Source organism: Dryobates pubescens, chromosome 1 (genome assembly GCF_014839835.1).
Source record: "Dryobates pubescens isolate bDryPub1 chromosome 1, bDryPub1.pri, whole genome shotgun sequence".
NCBI lineage: Eukaryota > Metazoa > Chordata > Aves > Piciformes > Picidae > Dryobates > Dryobates pubescens.
In genome coordinates, this window is record NC_071612.1 from 40,885,218 (window position 1) to 40,907,125 (window position 21,908).

Below are 21,908 nucleotides of genomic sequence, written 5' to 3' on the forward strand. Positions count from 1 at the left end.
TGGGTTGGGGCAATCCCAAGCACCAGTATGGGCTGGGCAGTGACTGGCTTGAAAGCAGCCCTGAAGATAGGACTTGGGGGTGCTGGTGGATAAGAAACTCAGCATGAGCCATCAGTGTACACTTGCAGCCCAGAAAGCCAATCACAACCTGGGCTGCATCAAGAGAAGCATAGCCAGCAGGTCAAGGGAGGTAATTCTCCCCCTCTGCTCTGGTCTGGTGAGACCCCACCTGGAACACTGCATCCGGCTCTGGAGTTCCTATGACAGGAAGGATCTGAACATGCTGGAGCATGTCCAGAGAAGGGCCACAAGGATGATCAGAGGGCTGGAGCTCCTCTCCTATGAGGACAGACTGAGAGAGCTGGGGCTGTTCAGTCTGGAGAAGGCTCTGAGGAGACCTTATTGTGGCCTTCCAGTATCTGAAGGGGGCCTACAAGAAAGCTGGGGAGGGACTTTTTAGGGTGTCAGGTAGCAATAGGACTAGGGGGAATGGAACACAAATAGAAATGGGTAGATTCAGATTGGGTGTTAGGAGTAAGTTTTTCACCATCAGGGTGGTGAGACACTGGAACAGGTTGCCCAGGAAGGTGGTAGAAGCCTCATCCCTGGAGGTATTTAAGGCCAGGATGGATGTGGCCCTGAGCAACCTGATCTAGTGTGAGGTGATCCTTCTCATGGCAGGGGGGGTGGAACTAAATGATCCTTGAGGTCCCTTCCAACCCTAACAATTCTAAGACTTTTTCTGTGATGTATGTACACATGCACACACACGCACACACGCTCCCCGCCCCGCGACACGTGCGTGGGCAGCTGGGCCCCGGCATTGTGCCCGCCCCGGGCGGGGCGGGGCGGGCGGTGACAGTGCCAGAGCCGCCCCAGCGCGGCCCGGCCCTGGGCGGTGCAGGACGCGCAGTGACAGTGCCAGAGCCACCCCAACGCGGTCCCGCCCCGGGCGGTAGCGGCGGGCGGAAGCGCGGCGGGTGGCGGCGGCAGCGGCGCCTGTCGCGGCGCGGGATGGACCCGCCGGCCAAGGAGGGGCCGCTGCTCGTGCAGCACAGCCAAAAGTTCGGCGCCAAGGTAGGGAGTGGACGGGACGGGTCGGGGCCGGGCGGGCTCTTCTTCCGTGCCTCCCGAGGCCGGCCGGTCTCCGTGCCGCCGCCCGGGCCGGGCCTGCTGTCCCCGCTGCCGCCCCGTCCGGGCGCGCTGCCGGGTGCGGGGCGCTGCCCGGCGAGTGGGGAAGCGGGTCCAGGGATTTTCGACTCCGTGCCTGCCGGCCACTGCCCCTCCCCGCGCCTCGCATGGCAGTGACGGGACGGGGCGTCCGGGAGGAGGGCGCCGCCGGGGCCGTCTCCGGTGAGCTGCTGGCCCCGGGGGGCCGCGGCGGGAGCCTGCCCCGCGCTCCGCCGCTGCCGGGCCCGAGCCCAGCGTGACCCCCGCCGCCTTGCAGAAGTGGAAGCGGAGCTGGTTTGTGCTGTACCCGGCCAGCCAGCACGGCGTGGCCCGCCTGGAGTTCTTCGACTGCAAGGAGCCAGCAGCGCGGCCGGAGCGGCTGGGTAGCAGGCGGATAGACAAGACGGTGGTGCGGCTGGCGGACTGCACCAGCGTGGCCCCGGTGCCCGAGAGCGGACCCCGCGCCGGCACGGTCGTCTTCCGCCTGGAGACCAGCGGCAGGAGCTACCTCTTCGCAGCCGACAAGCAGCAGAGCGAGGAGTGGGTGGCGAAGCTGTGCGAGATCGCCTTCCCGGTGAGCTTCGGAGAGATCGGAGGGGCGTCTTGGGTCCTCCGGAGCGGGGCAGGGGGCGGGGGCGGCAAAAGGGTCTGGCAGCATGGGGAGGGAGCCCCCCGTCACGCCTGAGCGGGTCCTGGTGGGCATCCCTCGGGATGCTCCCGCTGTGCCAGCTCTCGGGTGGTTTGCAGGGCTCCTCGATGTGTTCTCAGTAAATCTTGGCGGCAGCTGCAGATTTCAAGTCGAGCTCTTCTGCCCCAGCGTGGAACTCATTCTTGCCTCCTCCAGTGATATGCTGGGGCGCGGGTGATGGCTGAGGAGTGCTTCCTCTTGGCCCAGCTGCTGCTGCCTTTCCTGTTGCAGCGGCAGAAGCAAAGCCCCCAGAGCATTGCAGTGCCTGCCCCCAGCACCCACCTGGACCTGGGCTGGCAGTGGCTGGGCTGGTGCACCCCTTTGCCCAGCCTGCTTGCTGCTGGCAGTAACCATCAGTGCTGGGCCTCAGCAGGGACCTTGGCTCTCCCTGGCCTCCCTAGCAGCTTGGCAGCCTTCCCTAGAGCTGGACCTACATGCACAGCTGTTCACACTGCTCTGCGAGAGGAGCCAAAAGCTACCCTGCACCTTGGAGCCTCTGCTCTTACTCTTAGGAGATGTTTGTGCCCTGGGTTGTGATCTAGCTGATTGCAGGCTTTGAGCACCGGGCAGGGCTGACTCACAGGGTGGCTAGTTGGGCAGCTGGTGACCCCGAGATTTTCCCACAAGGACCTGGGTGCTTGCTGAGTGTGATTTACCTTAAGGGTTTGGGGTTTTTTTGTCCCCAGTTGCATCTCTCTGCAGTCCGCTGTCAAGCCAAAAGCATATGTGCAGCATAGTGCCCTGCTGACCAGGTCCAGAGGCACTGGTGAGGCACTGGAAATTGCTCCACATCCATGCCTGTGTCTGGTTATTGTAGCCCTTGTCCTGGACATGGCTTGTGGGGCTGAGCTATGTACACAGCACACACCTTTGGAGTGGTGCAGGCTAGTGGCAAGGTAGGGGAGCCTCTGCTCGAAGCAGGGCTGTGCTCATGCCTTCCTTTGCATGACAGCTGTCAGTTATGTGAGGTCCAGAAGCAAGGAGGTGGTTTAGGAAGCGGTGAGCTAAAGGCTGTAAGGATGGCATGTGTTCTAGAAGGGCCTGGCCTGGAGCAAGAGGTACAGGAACTGCAGTGTGGCCCCTCTGCAAAAAGCTGAAGAAGCTCAGTTGTGATTTCTGGTCACCCACATGGAGATCATGATTTTGTGTCATACCATTTTTTGCTGCCCAGAGGGGTAGACAGAGTCTAGTAGCTTGGGAACTCAGGCCAGAGCCCATCTGGAGTTCAGTGCAGAGTTTATTTTTCTGTTTAAGATGAGGGAAGTGGCAGTCAAACAGAGTCCTGCAGGACTCTGGCAGATCTTCTGGCCCTTGCCAAGCCCAGACTGGAACATTACTGCTTTAGATGCCTTTACTGAGCAGGAGCTGCTGGCTTTAGAGTTCTCACTCTGTTTAGGAGTCAACAAGAGGGCCTAATGGCCCTTTTGGGGCCTTTCCTCTCATTAGGAAGCTTATGTGGCTGAGTTTTAAACCGAAACTTTGACAGCTTTGCAAGATGTACACCGTGCTGCAACCCCATCCCACGTGACCCTGAGAAAAAGCTTTCAGATCCTGTGCAAGCACAGGCCCTCATGCACTGGTGCAAAGCCTGCTGAAGCAGCTTTTACAGGACATCCATGCACTTTTGGTTTGTCAGAGCCTTCACCCAAGGAGGGTCTTTGCTCTTTGGTGGCAGCACCGAGGGTACATCCCCTATGCAGACCCTCAGGGGACCCTGCTGCTGGGACACAGCCTGTGCATTGCACTTTCAGTTCTGCATGTGCTAAAAGAGAAGTGCTTGCTTCCCTCTGTGAGTTGTGCCTGTTGCTGGCACAGCCTTCCTGCTGTGCAGAACCAGGACACGGCCCCCACGTTACTGGGTGGTCTCATCAGCTCCCTCCCTTGTACTGCTGGAAGAGTGTACCTGGGCCCTGAGGTGCTTCATGTGCCAATGTCATCTGCTTTGGAGCATGTCAGTGAGGAAGCAGAGCTGTTCTCTGCCTCAGCACCAGGGTACCTACATCGCCATGCCAAGGAGCTCAGAGGAGCAGCAGTGGAGTGGATGCGTAGGACCTCTGGGTGCTGCCCCTCAGGAGGCTGTGTCTCAGAGCTGTGCTGTGGGGAGGTTTGGAGGGTAGGGCTGCCTGCAGTAACCACTTTCTTCTGTCCCCAGCCCAGTGCATAGCCCAGCTGGGGGCCAGGCTGTGCCAGGAGCTCCAGGCAAGCTCCTCCTGCACTGCCTGGCCCTATTCATTTGTGTTCATGTCGGCTTGGGATGTGGGAGGGACCTGAGGTCTTCTTGTGACTGTGCAACAAAGGGCATGGCATGAGCAAACTCTGCAGGGTAGGGTAGGCCCCCTCAGGAAAGGCAGTGGAGCCCAGGTGATGTGGTGCTGGGGGAGGCTGTGACTGCAGTAGGAACCAGGGTATGATGTGGGTGGAGGAGGCTGGGGCTGATCTGCTCTCCCTTGTCAGGGAAATGGCCCCAGTGATGCTGGCGTGGCAGCCCAGCGTGGCAGAGAGGGCAGCAGCGAGGCACCAGCCCTGGAGATGGCTGTGAACTCCATCTACTACTCAAGAGACGAAGGTGGGACCTGCCACTGCCTTGACTTCAGGCCACCTTCTGTGGGGCCTTGTCCTGCTGCTGCTCTGTCACCAGGACTGTGGTGGGCAGAGCTGGGGACGTGGCTCCTCTGCCCTGCCCTGAGCATACCTGTCCCTGCAGTGAATGCCTTCTGGGTGACGGTGCAACGAACGGAGGCCGCAGAGCGATGTGAGCTGCGTGGTGCCTACCTGCTCAAGGCTGAGCGTGACAGCCTCGTCCTGAAGGACCCACGGACAAATGAGATCCTCTACGTCTGGCCCTACCGGCTGCTCCGGAGATACGGCCGGGACAAGGTTGGGGGTGGGGGGACCCTCTGTGCTGCACGCTGAGCTCTCTTTCTCCACAGACTTCCTTTGCCAAAGGGTGAGGAGCTGATATACCTCACCAGCCTTGCAGCAGGCTCTGCCAAGTACCAGAACTGCTAGAGCTCGTGGTGACCACAGCAGGATGCCCAGGGGCATCTGCGATCCTCTGTACTCAGCTCCTGCCCGTGTCACCATTCAGGAGTGTGGGCTGGCAGGAAACCTGTTTCTGCTGAGAGCATGGTTGTGCAGAGCCCCACTCTTTGTGGTCCTCGCCCCATTCCCACCAGGGCCACTGCAGCCCCTGCTGGCCCAGCTGCCAGATGTCCCCACAGCTGGTTTGCGCTTAACCCTATGCTCCATCCCAACACTCTCCAGCCTATGCTGGGAGCAGGCATGTCCTTCCATGCTGTGTACAAGGTCTCCTCAGCCCATGGCTCCCTGACACCCTGACTGTGCCCTGGGTTCAGTCCATCCCTCCTAAAGGATGGTGGCAGAGCAGGAGGGGCTGTTTGAGACACCAGTTACTTTTTCACCTTGTGGAGTACTGCTCTTAGGCTACAGACGTGTAGGTTTGTCCCCTCTCCAATATCCTCCAGCAGCAGATCTTCCACCCACAGTCTGTCTCGCTGCTACCCTGAGCTTGAGGTACCTGCTGCGCCGGACGGGGAGGAAGTGGTCTCCCCAGGGCTGTTTATAGATGTGACAGTGTCAACTGCAGTTGCTGATGCTGCTTTTCTGTGGCGCTTCACTGAAACAGATGTGAAAACTGAGCCGCTCTTGGGGAGGCATCTGGGGGGGAACCTGCACATGAGTTAGTGTTCAGGCTGGAGGAACAGAGCCTTGGTACAGGGCTTTATACCATTAACACTGCATTGGTAAGGCAAATGCTTTGCTCACTGTTGGTAGCCAAGCTGCTGCTTCTGGCCTCACTCCTGTGTTCTGTGTTCTGCCCTGTATCTCTCACCTCTGGATCGTTTCCCTTTTGCCTGACTAACACCGATGTACCCAAGATACCCATAACAGTTTCCCCTACTGAATTCTCCCTCATCTTCTCAGCATCATGCCCTTTTCAGGGCTGACTGTGTATTTCCTGGACTATCTGGTGCCAGTTACTGGCCCTGCTCGAATTGCTCAGGTAAGGCAGTGGGTCTCTATCAGGACCTTGGGCCTTAGAGCATTCTTCAGTGATGTCCCCTCAAGTGTGCAGCCTGCTCCAGCTTCACAGCTTGTTCTAGGCTGCCGGGCAGTGCGGCTTCTCCCTGCCTAGGTACTGGGCACCTGCTGAGCACAGCATGTCCCAGGGTGTGCTTGCTGAGCTGTGGCCCTTGCTGTGAGGAAGGACCAGGATGGTCAGTCAAGTCTCCTGCAGAATCTGCGGGATCAGCACCACAACCACACACCATTCAGTAGGAATTACAGCCTGTACACTGCACTCAGTTGGCAGGTGCTGGGCAAATGTGACCTCTCTGCTTCCCCTGCAGGTGATGTTCTCCTTTGAAGCTGGCAGGCGCTGTGGCTCGGGCCCAGGGAACTTCACCTTTGAGACCAAGCAGGGCAATGAGATCTTCCGCCTGGTGGAAGCCTCCATCCGGGAGCAGAAAGCGCAGGTGGAGGAGAAGCGGCGAAGCTGTGACTCACTGGACTCAGAAAGCCCCAGCATACTGCTGATCCGCCAGGCCCTGGCTGACTCTCTGAGCCTGGAGCTACCTGCAGAGGGGGATGACACCCTGGCACCCAAACTGGGGCAAGTGCCCAGGCCCAGTGCAGCGGCAGAGGAGAGGGATGCTACATCTGTGCTGAAGACCCGGACTCTGCCAGAGCTCCCTGTGCCGCAGGCCAAGCCCATGGTCCCGAGCACACCACCACGCTCCCCTCTGCCCAAGGTGCCCCGTGCCATGCTGCTGGCCGAAGACCCCTCCAGTGTGTACTCAGAGCCCCTGGACTCAGTGAAAGGCTTCCGTCCCAGGCCAGACCCGCTGTACTCGGACCCCATAGACAGCAAGCCTGTGAGCGGGACCAAGGTTCCTGGCAGTGCCTCGGATGAGCCAAAGCTCCAGCTGCTGGTGCCGCAGTACTTGGGCCCGTATGAGCAGGTGCGGGCCGAGGGACGCGGGCAGGCTCCCGTGGCAGCCGGGCAGCGGGAGCACATCTATGATGAGCCTGAGGGTCGTGCTCCCCGGTCACTGCCACCCCTCACCTGCATCTATGATGAGGCACGGCCTGCGGGCGAGGCCTGGCGCACCCAGGGCCATGATGGCAGGGACGGCTACGAGTACCCCTACAACCCCAGCACTGACGACTACTCTGTACCTGCCTTCAAGGCCAAGGGCCCCAAGCCGGTGCCTGCCCCCAAACCCCCAGCAACCTTTATCCCTAAAGGCACTGAGAGGAGTGGGGATGCTGGCAGATGGCAGGGGAACGTTGCTCCTGAGAAGGGCATTGTCAAATCCAGCCTCAACAGCAGCAACAACAACAATGTGGAGGTTCTGTACAGCCAGGTGGTGAAGCCCCAGCATGTGCAGAAGAAGGAGCAGTCTGTGGATGATTGCAGCTTGTCACCTGTCTATGAGGACTTGGGAGAGATATAGCCTGCTGCTGCTTTGTGCCTGCCCAAGGGGGACTGAGGGGCCTGGGTCCATTCATGAGCAGTGCTGGCTGCTGCCCTCCATGGGTCCTGGGGAAGCTTGGGGTTGGGGAGTGGTCTGGCTTGGCCAGAGCCCATCTTGCTTACTAGTGTTGAGAGGCTGTGTTTCCCTAGAAGCCTTTTCCACAGCAAGAGCAAGAGAGCTGTGGCTGGTGCAGGTACCAGCATGCTTCCACAGCTCTGTAGCTGGCTCCACTGCCGTATCTTGATCTGCAGGTGGATTTGCTTTGTCACCTGTTCCTGCTGCTCTGGCTCTGCTGTGGCGCCCTCCCTAAATGGGCTGCAGGGCTGGGATGCCTGATGTGATGCACAGAAGACTGCTTTCCATTGATCTCCAAAAGTATTTTTATACAAATTATTTTAATATTAAAGTTTGTATGTCTCAGAATGAAACCTGTGGCATCTTTGACCTGTCAGGCATATGGATGGGGTGATGCTGGCACAGTGCTGCAGAGGGGGGTGACCTGGCTGAGCAGTGCTCACATGGTGGCATGTTTGTGCCTGTACCAGAGCTGCTGAGCTGAGAGGAAACCAAGAAGAAAAGCACGTGGCAAGTTCAGTTGTGACTGATTAAAGGATGTGAGAGTTAGGCTCACAGATAGCTCAATGTACTGATTTGGGCACGTGTTGTGATGGCCTCTGAGCATAAGGCTGGGCAACCTATTCAGTGTCTCATCAAGAATTTCTTCAATATAAATCTACCTGCTTTTGGTTTAAAACCATCACCCCTCAACCTATCACTGCACTCCCTGATAAACAGTCCTTCCCCAGCAATCCTGTAGGCCCCCTCTAAGTATTAGGTCTCTCTGGAACCTTCTCTAGGCTGAACAACCTCAACTTTCTCAGCCTGCCATCATACAGGAGGTGCTCCGGTTCTCTGATCATCTTCATTGCCCTCCTTTCCCTTTGCCTGCTTTCCCCTGTCTTCTTAGAACTAATTTTCTCATATTGAACAGTGAAGACTCTCAGTGCAGCTCAGACACAGCCACGGCACTTCTGGTGCTTGTGTGCCATGGCTAAATTCAATGTGTTGCACCTTGGCAGCCATCAAAGCCTGAACAAGGCCTTGCTGAGGTGCTTGTGGACATGTGGCTTATGCTTAGCTGTTCATTCTGCCCCTATCTATACAGTGTAGAAATTGTTCTGAATGAGCAGCTTTGCTCACTTCTGCCCAGGCTAGGTGCTCTGGGGCAGACTGGCTGCTGTGTGGGAAGTCCTTTGGCTATCAGCTTTGCTCATGTGAGGGCAGCCTGTGTGCTCCCTGTCCTCTGCAAAAAGCTGTGACACAGATTACCTGAGCATACCAGTCTAGTAGCCATGGCTGGGATGCAACAGAAGTGGAAGTTCTGGTCTCTCTAGGCCAGGTGTCAGTTTTTACCCAGAGAAAATTCCTTGGGAGCTGCTCAAACCCCACACAACACCTTGCCCTTGGGACTAGCTTTTTGTGTTTCCCATTCTGAAAAGTAAGTTCATTTATAACTGCTACCTTCTCCCCTTTAGGGCTTAGTATGGTGCAGGCTTGAGACTACTGTGCTGCCAGGATGTCCCTTCTCATGCTAGCATTAGTAGAAACACCCAAGTTCCCGCTGGCTGTCAAGACTTGGTCAGAGCAAGAGCACAGTTAGTGCTCTGCTTCACACTGTGGTGATCAGGTGAAGGGCCTGTCAACAGGGACCCCCAAAATGCACCATTTTGTGATTTGCTTCAAACCTTATCATCCCCTTTCCCTCCTCTCAAGTTTCCTGTTCAGCAACAAATCATGAGCCCCGACTGTTTACCCCTTCCCATGGCAAGATGTTTTGTTGGCTTTGTACCCCAGTCTGGCATTTATGATGTGGTTGCCAAAGTAATTTTCACCTGCATCATCAGTTCATCATCGCCTGCCCCTCCCCGCCGGGTGCTCGATTTTGTAATCTTTGTGGTGTTTCCTGGTTTGCATGCCCCACTTGTGTGTTGCTGCCCTTTGCTCCTGCTCCTTCCCCATCTTCTGTGAGCTTGTCAGATGCAGGCAGGGGTTACCAACCAACCTGGATGCCCTAACAAGCCCACACCCCTGTGCCTGCAGGTGTGTCTGTTGTGTGGGCAAGGTACCTGCCCTTGACATCCTGCCCCAAGCAGCTGCCTGGGGTGCAGCTTTTTGACAGGGCATAAGAAGAGCAGGTCCATGCTCTAGGTGGCAAGCAGGACCTGTTACTGGGCTGCTATCCTGGGGCTCTGGTGGTTGTGCTCTACAGCTCTGGCAGATGCCCCCGGCAACACAGGGTTTGTGTTGCACCCTTGGTCAGCTGCAGCCATTTCTGGGGAAGTACAAGTCCGTGCTGTGCTGCTGTGCACAGTACAAGCCATGGGCAGTAAGCAGACATTATGGTGGAGAACTTTATTTTGAAACAGCTTTTCAGAATGCAGTAAGTAGCACACAACCCCCTGCTGGTGCTGAGCATGCAGGAAGCCCAGTGATAACCACTCCACCTTGCCTCAGATGAACTAGCACGTGTGCAAGCCCTGGGCAGAAGCCCCCTGGAAAGCTCCAGGCCAACTCCTTCCATCTTCTGAACCATGACAAAAAGTACCTGCTGTGCTGGCTTGCAGAGCAGCTTCATAGGCACAGGTGGGCCATAAGGAGAGCATCCCAGCAGCAGCTGGCTGCAAGAATGGTGCTATGCTGCAGCTCCAGCTGTGGTGAGCTGTCACTGTTGGAGCCAGTTGAGGCATTACACTGGTTTGGCACTTGCTAGAAATGCCTTCTTGAGCTGGAGAACTGGATAGTGAGACCCGTTATGGAGGCAAACAGTTGTCATAGGTAGTGCTGCTCTTAGGAGGGTGTGCTGGGCTTTCAGATCAAACTCCAAAGCCCTGGTTTATGCCTGTTCAAACACTGCTGAACATATTCCTGCAGGATGAGGGCAGCTTAACGTTACTGCCTCCTTTATCTGCCTGAGTTCCTCACCACCCTGCCTGCAGCTCTTCTGCACCCGTGGACAACAATCCGTGGTTTGTGGCCTGTGCAAGCATAGTCTCACAAACCAAAACTGGAGGCGTGCTGGTGATGTGTGCTGACAAGAATGGGAAATGCAGGGTTGTGGGGGATAGCTGACTGGGCAGAGGGCCCCAGAGTAGCAGGCTTCCTGCAGACTGACGTGGTGACTAACAAAACCATAGAACAAGGAGGAACAAACAATGGGAAGTGCCTGTCTGACCAAGGCCAGGCTCCGTGTCTTGCCTGACCACTTCCGGTCCAGCATGCAGGGCTTGGCAGCTGAGCAGGAGCCCTGGCTGCACATGAGCAGGCCCCGGGGCTCACTGCAGCAGCCCCTCGTACTCTTTGGGGTCTGTCCTGGCCGCTGCCAGCCTATGTGCTTGGACAGGAGAAGAAGCCATCAGAAGGGGTGCCACTGTGGCTTTGGCTTTGCTCTGATGCTGCAGTGTGGAGAGAAAATACAAATGCACCTTGTGGAGAGAGGTGCTGGCTTTCCAGCAGCTTGCTGCCCAGCTGGGTCTGCATCTGCCAGCTGCTCAGCATCCCTCTCCTCAGCTGCATGAGATTATGCTATGCCCATTTCTCTGCTCTGCCAGCTGCAGGTGAATGCTGCCCTGCCATACGCTGACTTCCCTGTACTGCCAGGGGATGGGGGAGCTGCCCTCAGTGCCCCTGGGGATACAGAAGGGCAGAGCAGAGACTCCAGGCTTGTAAAGGCAAGAGCCATACCTTGGGCTGGTGGCGCTCTGGTCGCTGGTCCCTGGGCTGGGCCTGCTGCCTGTGCAGAGGCTTGTACAGCACACTCTTCAGGTATTTGTAGAGATTGCTTTTCAGGTGCAAGGGGTTATAAGCAACTTCCACTTCCAAGCTGTTCAAGGCACCCTGCTCAGACAGAATAAAGGATCTAGAGGCTATGAGATTACAGGTGGAAGCTGTGGGGTTTACTTGGGGTATTTGTTCGGTTTAGTGTCAAGAATTTTTTTGCAGGGGCTGTGGACCCCACCAATAGGTACTTGTGCAGGGCTGTCAGTGACTTACCTCTATAGGGCCAGACACTCTCTCAGCATGTTCAGCAAGGAGGGCTGGGAAGGTTGATGGCATCAAGAGCTCTCTGATGGCGACTGCTTTGATGAGCAGTGTGGCAGAGTCAGAAGGAACAATGACGTAGTAGGAATGCACCATGATGTTCCAGCTTGGACTGGTATTCTGTGGCTCACGTCTGGCCAAAAGCATCCACTTCCTTTTCTAAATGGCAAAAGCCAAAACCAATGTGAAAAATAGGCAACAACTGCTTCCTTCAGTGCTTTCACTGTAGGGCTTCTGGGTTCAGGAGCAGAGATATTCATACACATCATTACACATTAAGGTTGAGGACAGTATGTTGTTTGGGTTGTTTTAAAATGTAATGCAACACAATATCCATTTTTGTTCCACATCCCAAGCCCTGGTTAATTCTTTTCACACTTAAAGATGCATGTCTAACTCCAGCCCTGACTTTTGCACTTCATACCTCCAAACACTGGATTTCTGCAAGTAGAGAGCCTTTAAGGTTTGATGGGCTGTAGCATCTTTCCAGTGGTACATTGGCTGGAAGGATTTACAAGCCCAACTCTGGCCTGTGGGATGAAGCTGCATTTTTGAAACATGTTTTCTGGTACAGGCTAGATGGATCTCACCAGACATGCTGTAACTATTCCTTTCTAGGGCAATCCTTCCCTATCAGACTGCAATTTGTATACACTCACCAGAAGACTATGACATAGAGCATGGAAGCTATGCTGGTTTATCTCCAGTTCATCCCAGTCCAGCTGCCAGCAGCTTGTGGGCTTGATGATGAAAGGCAGGCCATAAAGTACAGACTCACAGACTCCTTCAGACTTCAGAGCTCTGCAAATATACAGCTTGTGTTAGTGAGGCACAGTAAAGATTAAATCATCAAGGAGGCTCTACCAGGAGATGAAAAGCTCAAGTGGCTATGGCAGGTTCAGATGCAATACTGCCACAAGCACCTAATGTCAGTATTGCTGCCCCTGTCACTTAGGAAACCTTGCAGAAAAGCCCAGCTGCAGTTAAAGTTTTCATGGTCTTGTGTCTGTGTAGATGACACCATGACAAGAAGCAAATCCAGTCTTCATGCATTGTGAATACAAACCAAATTGTTAATCTGGCCCTTTGAGCGGTAACACACCCAGGCAATTACATCTCTTCCTAACTGATTTTTACTGGATCATGGTTATCCTTCACTTCACCTGATACACTTTGCTCCTGCACAGAGCCAACATCCCACCACAAACCCCACTATGGACTTTACAGTGCTTGTCATTGCCTGTCCATAGCACACTTCTGCTTTGTGACAAAACATCATTGATGAGATCCAGTGCTTTGGCTGAGGCACACAATTACTGAGTGCTCTTCAACAGGATAAGAATCACTTTAAGAACAATTCTATCATTCAGAAATGACACATTTTTTTCCTATGGGTGAAGCACAGAAGAGACACTAGAGAGCCTCACTCTTGTTTATGCTCCATGCTTCCCAGCCATAGACTGCTGATGGGAAAGCAAATAAATTCTTATGGGAAGTCACACAGCATTAGAAGAAACAACTGTTGCATGACTAACATCTGTGGTGTTTCACTCATAAAGCTCTAGTGTCAGGGCAATGCTGTTTCTGGCTCTGGTTACAGAGGTTGAGGGTATCCTATAGCAGAAGTTTGCTCACTAGCTCTTCAAGCTCCCCAGTACTTTATGGTGATGTTACAAGGTCCTAGCTGAAATGGCTCAATCACCAGCCTTCCAGTCCCCAAGTGCAAAGCACCTAACACTTACTTTATAACCCGGAGTTTATACAGGGCTGTGGCTGGCCAGGCTGCCATCTGGCAGGGTGAGGTCACATCTGTTGCTCTTACACTGCCATCGACCGCTCCAGAAAGCAGAGTGGGGTCGAGTAATCTCTCCTGCAAGTCACACTTGAGACACACTAGGGGAAGGAGATGAAAATGGAAATTAATTATAGCATCAGGAGCCACAGGACATGGTAGCAGCCTAGGAGCCTTCTAAGTAAATGGCCTCTCTCAGCCCTAGACAAAAGAAGCTCCAGACAGCTTTCAAAGTCACCCAGAGACCTCATTTGAGTCTCTAAATGTTAGCAAATGCATCCATAGGATAGGCCTGGGTAATCTTCAAGGCTATGTGATTTAGGAGTCCCCTGCAGAGAGGGAGAGAGAATTAAATACTTAGGGTGGTCCTGGGTGCAGAGGCATTGCTGAAGCCTCCTGATGGAAGGAGGAGGTGGAGGTGTTCTTTCTCTGTGCCATAGTCATGTAGCCATGTTTTAAACAACATCTCTAAGCTGATGACATTGTCCTCTATGGTTTGCACATCTATGTCCATTCCCAGGATTGCAATGTCTGCAGAAAAAAAAAAAAGTGAAAAAGCACAAATATTTTCAGCCACAGAAAAGAACAGTATTTCCACACTGTGCCTCCTTAGCCCTTCAAGAGTCTTCACATAAGAAGTGCTTCAGAAGCCATTAGCATACAACCCACATGATGCTAGCCCTCGTGAAAGGACTTTGCCAGAAGCTGAGCTGCTCCACAGGCCACACCAACACTCTTCTCATCAATGGGAAGCCCTGAACTGTTAAGACCTCAAAAAGAGGCCAACCAAGAAAAGAGCTCAAAGTCCAGCAGTCTGATGTTAAAGCCTTAGAACAGTTTGAGGAAAACCAGTGTAAGCTCCTGCTAGTTAGCAGTCACTTCATCAGCCTTAAGAAAGAGCTGAAATAGCTTAGCAGCTTGAAAGGTTGGGTAAAATGAAATACAGAAATGAAAACTGCAGTTATAGCAGCATTGCAGTGTACAAGTGTGGGAGTTTCAGGCTGTGCCTAGAAAATTCTCCACAGATCTTGAACAGAAAGTAATAGAATGTAAATAAGTTACTATTGGATGTAAAAAGGAAAATAATGATAAGTTCTAAGCAATCCCATTGGACAGACTACTAACAAAGTTGGTTTGTGTAGACTAACTTTCTCTCTTTTCGCTTCCTCTGCTCTGGCTGGTGCTTCTCCTGGCTTTCCTGACCTTGACTGTGTTCTTTGTATTCTATGTATTCTATGTATTCTTTGTTGTGGCTAGGCACCAACAAACAACCCCCAGCTCTTCTCTCTCCCCTAGCATATACAGGGTGGGGGGAAGCAGGAAAGGGGAAGCTGGTGCTGGCTCCCTTGGTTTGTCCAGGGAATTTTCAACCCACCACAACAAGCTTCTACCACTGAGCCCTGCGGTACTGGACTCTCAAACGCTATCTGGCCAGTTTGTTTAGAATCTGCTCAGCACCTTTGGCTTTGAAACAAAAGGGCTCAGAACAGGAGCTAACAGGAATTTCTGTTTCTGAGTTTCTCTTTACTGTAGCTTAAATTCTCATTGCTGGAAAGAGGTTGAAGGAGGAGTTCTTCAGAGATATGGCCAGGAAAAATGACATTTAGGATCTGGGGCATACTGGCTCTCACTGATGAGGCATATGGCCAGGTGCATGAATCCACCATCCACTTAAACATTCCCATGCCCCTGCTCTGCCAACTGACCACAAATGTGCTACTGCAACCAGAAAAGAAGATCAGCTAAAGGCAGGAAAAGCAACAATATCCACCACTGTTGACAGTAAAAACAGTATTGCCATTGCTACTAACAAGCCTTGCACTAACTTGCAGGCCACCAGGACTCAGGCTTTTGACCTTGTTATCAACTCTTGAGAACTTGCTGTGTGAACCAGAGCTCGGTACCAGGTGTGTCTTGCTGATGGGGTGTTTAAGTGTCAGCAATAAAAGGCCTCTGAAAGATAGCCCTGAATTGGAAAGCAGATGCTGCAGGACTGCAAGGAACTTGTTGATGTGCAATTACTGGTTACCGAAGAAGCATACCATCAGGAGATCAAGAAAAACTGCCTGAAGCATTGAGAAAAGAAGCTGCAGCTAAGCAAGAGCAATGTTAATGACAAAAAAAGGCAGCTCATCAGCAGGGGAAGTACCTGACGATTCAGGAAAGTAACTGCATTGTGCAATAAGTAGTCTCAGAGAAAGGACTAAAGGCTAAGAACTATCTAAAAACCAAACAAGTTGTAAAAGGAGCGAGGGGGTTATCTCTGTAGGATCATTGCAACTGTAAATGGCCCACCTGTTTCTCTTCCCTGTTCACCTGCATCAAAGATTCTGCTTGCTTCTGCCTGCACCAAGCAACTTTTGATCAGCCAGTTAATTGCCCAGGGTGATGTTCAGCAAGTAGCAGGAGTATGGGTGTCTGAGAGTGTGTCAACCCATAAACTAGGTGCAGTTCTTTTCATTCCCTCAGAAAAGCTGTATTGCACTTGAAGTAAATTTTGGGTAATACCAAGAGATGCATGAAAGCTACACTCTAAATGTGACAAAGCCCCAGGGAATTTCTGTGGTATGAATTTTTGCTGTTCCTCCAGGCCCAGTAGTTCCCACTTACATGAGTGACACATGTATGAAGGACAGTGGCATATACTGGACCAAGGAAAGAACTAGTGTCTCTCTGCTGTCCAAAGGTTCCTGAGTACCCTGCCTGTCTTTCACTCACCGCTGATATTGGGTTCTTCTGCTGGCATGCACTGTTCCACATCCTCAGGCTCCAGGAAGTCTCTCTTCAAAACCTCAATGACTTCTATTCTTCGCAGACTCACAAGGTCTACATCCTTTAACTTAATTTCCAGCTGCTTTACCATTTCTTTGCTGGACTGGCTAGTCAAAATTGTGATCTGAAAGACAGGTGAGGGGAGCAGAATCATCTGAAGTCTTTTTATGCAGCCATAGATAGAGCATTTCCTGCACTAGTATAGCTTAATTTCATGAAAACCTTTAGGTTACATGATGCAAGTTCACAATCTGTGTGATATTCCTGCCAGTGGATCACCATTCTGCTCAGCCAGAGGGGAGAGAGGGCTGAAGCTATTGCTGGATGGACACCACCACCTCCCTGGGCAAGCTCTTCCAATGCCTGAGAAGCCCTTCAGTCAAGAAATTCTGCCTGATGCCCAAGTTGAACTTCCCTTGGCACAACTTGAGGCCATAATTGCTACTTCTCTTCACAGTGGACTAATTGGAAAATGCTTGTGGGAGACCTTACTTGGACATCACACAGAGTCTACCTGATACAGCTGAAACAGCTGAATTTAACAGGGTGTCTGCTTTAACTGGCTTAGGTTATCCAGGCTTCACTTCCAAGAAAGTAGCTCCTTTTTGTTGTTTGGTTGATTGTTGGGTTTTTTTTGTTGTTGTTGTCTCTTCAAAAGATGCTGTATCTGAGCAAAGACATTCAAATGCCTTCTGAGAAAATGGAACTAAAACCAAACTTACTCCATATAAAAAATACACTTGTGATGAAAACAGTCTTGATCACTGAATTATGGGAAGCAGAAAGCTGTCTTTTATAGAAACATGGCCTTTCCAAAAGGGTGCAATAGCTTTTGGCCTTTCTGTGATCACTGGCTCTTATTTCTCAAAAAAGACTTTAGAACTGTAGGTGCTCTGCCCACTTCCTGGCTCCTCTGATGGAGGAGCTTATTCACCCATAAATGAAAGACCAAGGCCACCCTTTAGATGCCGTGTAGGTCTGTGAAACACCTTTTGTTGTGATTTGTGGAAGTCTGAATTTAATCCAGAGGTTTCATACATACAGAAGGGGAAGGATTGCTAGCTTGGAAAAAAGGTCATTTTTCCTTGAAATTCTCCTCAACATTGAACTAAACCTTGAGCTAAAGTTTCCTCAAGATAGGAATGTACTATCTGTTGCTTTTTGGGAGCCTTCTGTGCCCTCTCCAGTACAGGCTAAAATCAAGGGCATGAGCCTGCTTTCAGTGGACTGTGGATGTGCTTTCAGGCTATGAAGATCTTTGTACAAACATCCTGTCTGCAGCGAAAATCCCAGACACTAACTGCAGAATGGAACTGCAGGCTGAAAGAAAGATCATGTCCATAAGTGCTGTGTCTTTGCCTTTGACATAGTTCCTCTGTGAAGTAATCAAAATAAAGCTGAGAAAAACATCCAATCTTAAATGCATGGAAATTAAGTTGTTCTGTACTGTAAAGTCATCCTCCATGAGGAGCTCAAGCCTGACCTTGTCTAGTTTCCATGAGCATTTGGAGATTGCTGCTTGGAGGTTTTTTTGGAAGGCTTATTTTCTTAACTCCCCTCTCCCTCCCATGGACCTCAGGTACCACACAGATCATCATCTTGGTGTGCTAACAAGTGGCAAGTCTGCTAGATGGCTCCCACTACCTTCCCAACATTTTCTTACCTCAACAGAATTATTTGTGGAGCCTCCTGCTGTTGTGTGTCTGCTGTATTGTTTGAACTGCTGCAATCCATCCTGCACAGCTTGTACCACTCCACTTCCCCCCTGTGGGAAGCAGCCTTCTCTTGGCAGTGAGCGCAGCTCTGACATGCAGGCTTGGATTCGTGCAAAGTTTTCTTTCACTTGCTGCAAAACATCATCCCATGAAATGAAAAGGCTGGAAATGTCAGACTGAGAATGTGAAATGTTACTGTATGATGGCTGTCCCAAGGACAGCTGGTGTCACTCATGGTAAGAGGAACACCATAAATTCAAGGATGATTAACTCTTTGTTCTTCACTATGATGCTTTGTGTCACTCACATAGATGGGAGAAGATTGGGCCACACTCTGTGCCTGCTGTGGTGATTTACAGTGCCTGCAGTCCAGAGCTGCTTAACCTTTCTCTCATATGTGTTACTCACCACTTCTTTGAGCTTGATATCACTTTACAGTGGTTACCCAAAGCCACAGAATGCAGTATGCATATGAACCAAGCTGGTCAGGATCATAGAAGACTAGTGTCATACTCTTTCTCCATGCAGTATTAGTTGAGTATTAACATATATTTAATTGTAGTGAAGGTCTCTTCCAACCTCAACAGTTAATGATTCTGTCACTTTACCCCTGTGCTCAATACTGGTGAGGCCGCATCTCAAGCACCAGGTTCAGTTTTGGACTCCTCACTACAAGGACATTGAGGTGCTGGAGAGTGTCCAGAGAAAGGAAATAAAGCTGGTGAAAGGTGAAGAGAACAAATCTTGAGATCAGCAGCTGGGAGAACTGGAGGAGGCTGACGGGGGAGCTTCTCACTTTCTACAACTCCTTGAAAGAAGGCTGTTGGGAGTTAGGGGTCAGTCTGTTCAAGTAACAAGTGATAGAACAAGAGGAAATGGCCTCAAGTTGCACCAAGGGAAGTTTAAGTTGGGTAGTAGGAAGAATTTATTTACTGAAAGGGTTGTCAGGCATTGGAACAGCCTGTCCAGGGAGGTGGTGGAGTCACTGTCCCTGAAGGTATTTAAGAGTTGTGTAGATGTAGTGCTTAGGAATATGGTTTAACTAAGGGTTTGCCAGTGTATGGCTCATGATTGGACTGAATCTTGAATGTCTTTTCCAATGTAGGCAATTCTGTGATTCTGTGAAATACGCTAATTACACTTTAATGCACACTTCTTCTCTTGTCCCGTTGTCTTCCATGGTTATCCACTTTCTTCTTGGTTTCCTTTTCTTCACCCCCCTGCCCATTCCTGGGAAGCTCTTTGGACTTGTTAAGAGTTAGGCCAACAAGGAAGACCAGTAGGAACAGAGATCATAAACAGGTGGCCAGGAAGGATAAGAAAAGGGTAACTGTGTACAACACTTCCCCATTCACTCTCCTAGGCTCTATTTTCAGCTCTGGGGCTTTCCTGACTTCATGTGACTTGGCTAATAAGCAACCTTTAACATAGCTCTCTCTTGGTTCCTCACTGAGAAGCATCAAGTCCTTAGCTAGATCAGAAAGTCAGTGTGATGAACAGAATGGCCTGTTGAGACAGAGGGAGACATCAATAGCACTGAAGAAGCCATGGAACCTTGGTAGAAAGGTGGGGAAAGGCTGAAAAGGAAGAGGTATTTATCAGCTAGAGATGAACAACTGCTCCTGATTCCAGAAGCTACAGAGGGCCAGATATCATGCATCAATATCTATTAAATATAGTCCTCTTGCTACTCCTTACTGTTCCTAATAGAGAAAGAAGGGTTGTGAAGAAACATCCTTCAGTGCCCCAGAAGTTGTCTGAAGAGATGGCTCAGGAAGCAGGACATCCAGGCAAAGCTGGGGAGATGCACACTTATGGCTCACACCAGACTTGTGCCCAGTGACTGGATGCATGCTATTGGCTCGAGTCTCTGAGTGTGAAATCCGCTTCTTTGGACAAGTCACAGAGAAACACAGTATTGTGGCGAAAGAGTTGATGCAGTTACAGCACCCTGAGTTCCCTATTAGAACACAGCACCCAAAAAAACAGAAGAGCTTGGAAGTTATTAAAGGCCTGTAAAAATACCTTGCAATTAAGAATGATACTTTGTTCTCTTTCATTTAGCAGGTAGGAGTTTGAGAAGGGACCTGCTGATATTTAGGGGATGCAAGTATAGCGTACAAGCAGGTTTTTCAATCTAGCCAAAACAGAAAATACATTACCAAGCCCCTGGAAGCTAAAGCAAATAAATGCAAATTAGAAACCAGGTGCAAGTTTCACAATGACAAACATTAACCACTGGAAGAAACTATCAACAGAACTGCTAGTATCTTCAGATCAGAACTAGATGTCTTTCTGGAGGAGGTGCTTTAATGCTATATGGATACTTTAGTGAAATATAGTAGCCTGTAATATGAAGGCAGGCAAACAATGATGTGAGGGTTCCTCTGTCTTTAAAAACTGATTATCAAAATGAGGAATCGTTGTTTAAATAAAAAGACAGCCTCTCATGAGCAGAAGATCCATGTGATGGCACTAGCGGTAAGACTCTATCAAAGTGCCAAAGTTCAACTGTGCTCTGCTGACCCACAATTACTAAATGAGATCTGAGGTTGCTGTCTGCCATTTAAGTTGGATAGCTATCAGTGCATACCTAGCAACTACACAAGGAAGTATTTTGCCTCAAACACTTATAAATTAACTTGGATATAATGCAAAATCGCTGGAAACCGCCTTGGAACCAGCTGTGAAACAGACTCTCTAGTGCATCATATAGTGAAATGCTAGGATGTATAATGAGTCAAGTCATCCTGAGAGGCAAGACAAGTGTCTATTCTTAGACCAGAGATATCAGAGATACTTTCATAGAATCATAGAATCAATAAAGTTGGCAAAGACCTCAAAGATCATCAAGTCCGACCTGTGGTATCCTCTTTGTTATCCTTGTCATGTTCCTTATAATCTATGCTACAAAACAGAGACCCTCATTACCCACAGTCTTCATTTGCTAAATCACTGATGACCTCATTTCCCTCCCCCCAGACAGCCTCTACCTTTCCCAATTTGGGGAAACTTGACAAACTACTTCAAAATGTTTTCACCATTACTGACTAAAGTGGAAAGGCTACTAGAGTGTGGTTACACCAATGAAGTGTAAAAGAAGAGTGCTCAGTATGACTGTTTATATTAGCATGACTTCACGGATTCTTGTGAACTTTATGATGCTTTGTATTCCTAAACTTTTGTTGCATTGTTGCTAGTTATCCTCCATTTGTATTTATTCTGCTGCATGTCCCCAGATGAGTGAAATACCTGTTCTTACTTAGGTCTGCATGTTTAGGTGGTGTGTAGCTGTGGCTGATGGATGTGGTGTAGCAGTGGATTTGGCAGAGCTCGATGATCTTAAAGGTCTTTCCCAACCTAAATGAACCTCTGGGTCCATGATTTCAGTATATTCCTAAAATTTCATTCCCCCTTAAATGTCTGGAAGTTCTCTCACGGTGGTAATATCTGTGTAACCAACTGGAAAACAGACTATCTTACCATCCAAATTATTACAGCCATAGAGTTGTGTTTGATAATTTTCATAGCTTAGCAGTACAGCTAGTGCAGGAAGAGGCATAGTAGAGGGAGGTGTTTTAAAAGGGAACAGCTCAAAACCTGATTTAAGTACATCACCAAATTCACAGATCAAACATGTGACACTCCTCCTTTTAAACATCATTCTTCCATTAAATTCACCTCTTCCATGAAGTCTATGGAATGATGCTCTTTGACAATGATTACTTTCTAGGTATGCATTTGTAGTAAGTCATAACTTTCTTTACTGAAGTGCAAAGTACTGTGCTGCACTCCTATTTGTCAGATCCCAAGAGAGGCAGTTTCAGGCATACCGTAAAGGGAAGCAAACACTCCTGATGGTTCTGCACCAGGTAGAGGCTCAGCAGGGGAATGCGGCAGGGGCCTGTCAAACTGCAGGCCAAACAGAGAGTGTTTTCCAGAGCTTCAGACAGCACAGAACAAGTGTTGGTCCAGGAAGGTGATGTGACATCCACTATGAGAATCCTTGATGGCTGCTGACAGCGGACTTTAGTAGCAGGAAATGCCCTCCGTGTTTCTGAGAGTAATTTCCTGGAATTCATGGCTTCTGAACATGAGTATTAGATGTCCACTTATCCACTTACATCTGAACAGGAAAAATTAACAAATAGTATCAATTAATGAGATTTCCCCTT

General features: G+C 50.6%; 2 protein-coding genes across 2 annotated transcripts; one reads left to right on the forward strand and one right to left on the reverse strand.

The window, feature by feature from the left end:
• Nucleotides 1-906: 906 nt before the first annotated feature.
• Nucleotides 907-7,778, forward strand: DOK1 (docking protein 1). The gene is made up of 5 exons (XM_054164379.1): nt 907-1,077; nt 1,448-1,744; nt 4,313-4,424; nt 4,563-4,735; nt 6,229-7,778. Exons 1-5 carry the CDS (start codon nt 1,015-1,017, stop codon nt 7,333-7,335), a joined length of 1,752 nt encoding a protein of 583 aa, XP_054020354.1. The 5' UTR covers nt 907-1,014; the 3' UTR covers nt 7,336-7,778.
• Nucleotides 7,779-10,688: 2,910 nt separating this feature from the next.
• Nucleotides 10,689-21,815, reverse strand: M1AP (meiosis 1 associated protein). The gene is made up of 9 exons (XM_009904882.2): nt 21,567-21,815; nt 17,682-17,864; nt 15,965-16,142; nt 13,604-13,777; nt 13,197-13,347; nt 12,114-12,255; nt 11,407-11,613; nt 11,098-11,250; nt 10,689-10,808 (listed from the first exon to the last, which is right to left on the reverse strand). The coding sequence occupies exons 1-9, from the start codon at nt 21,813-21,815 to the stop codon at nt 10,689-10,691; spliced, it is 1,557 nt and encodes a 518-aa protein (XP_009903184.2).
• Nucleotides 21,816-21,908: the final 93 nt, after the last annotated feature.

What these genes read in the sequence shown, in the direction of transcription:
- DOK1 (XM_054164379.1), top strand. Translation starts at nt 1,015, where the DNA reads ATGGACCCGCCGGCCAAGGAGGGGCCGCTGCTCGTGCAGCACAGCCAA. An exon ending in CTACTACTCAAGAGACGAAG is followed by an intron (nt 4,425 to 4,562) that starts GTGGGACCTGCC and finishes CTGTCCCTGCAG; the next exon opens with TGAATGCCTTCTGGGTGACG. An exon ending in GGAGATACGGCCGGGACAAG is followed by an intron (nt 4,736 to 6,228) that starts GTTGGGGGTGGG and finishes CTTCCCCTGCAG; the next exon opens with GTGATGTTCTCCTTTGAAGC.
- M1AP (XM_009904882.2), bottom strand. Translation starts at nt 21,815, where the DNA reads ATGAATTCCAGGAAATTACTCTCAGAAACACGGAGGGCATTTCCTGCT. An exon ending in AGAAGAACCCAATATCAGCG is followed by an intron (nt 13,778 to 15,964) that starts GTGAGTGAAAGA and finishes TTTTTTCTGCAG; the next exon opens with ACATTGCAATCCTGGGAATG. An exon ending in CAGAGCGCCACCAGCCCAAG is followed by an intron (nt 10,809 to 11,097) that starts GTATGGCTCTTG and finishes TCCACACTGCAG; the next exon opens with CATCAGAGCAAAGCCAAAGC.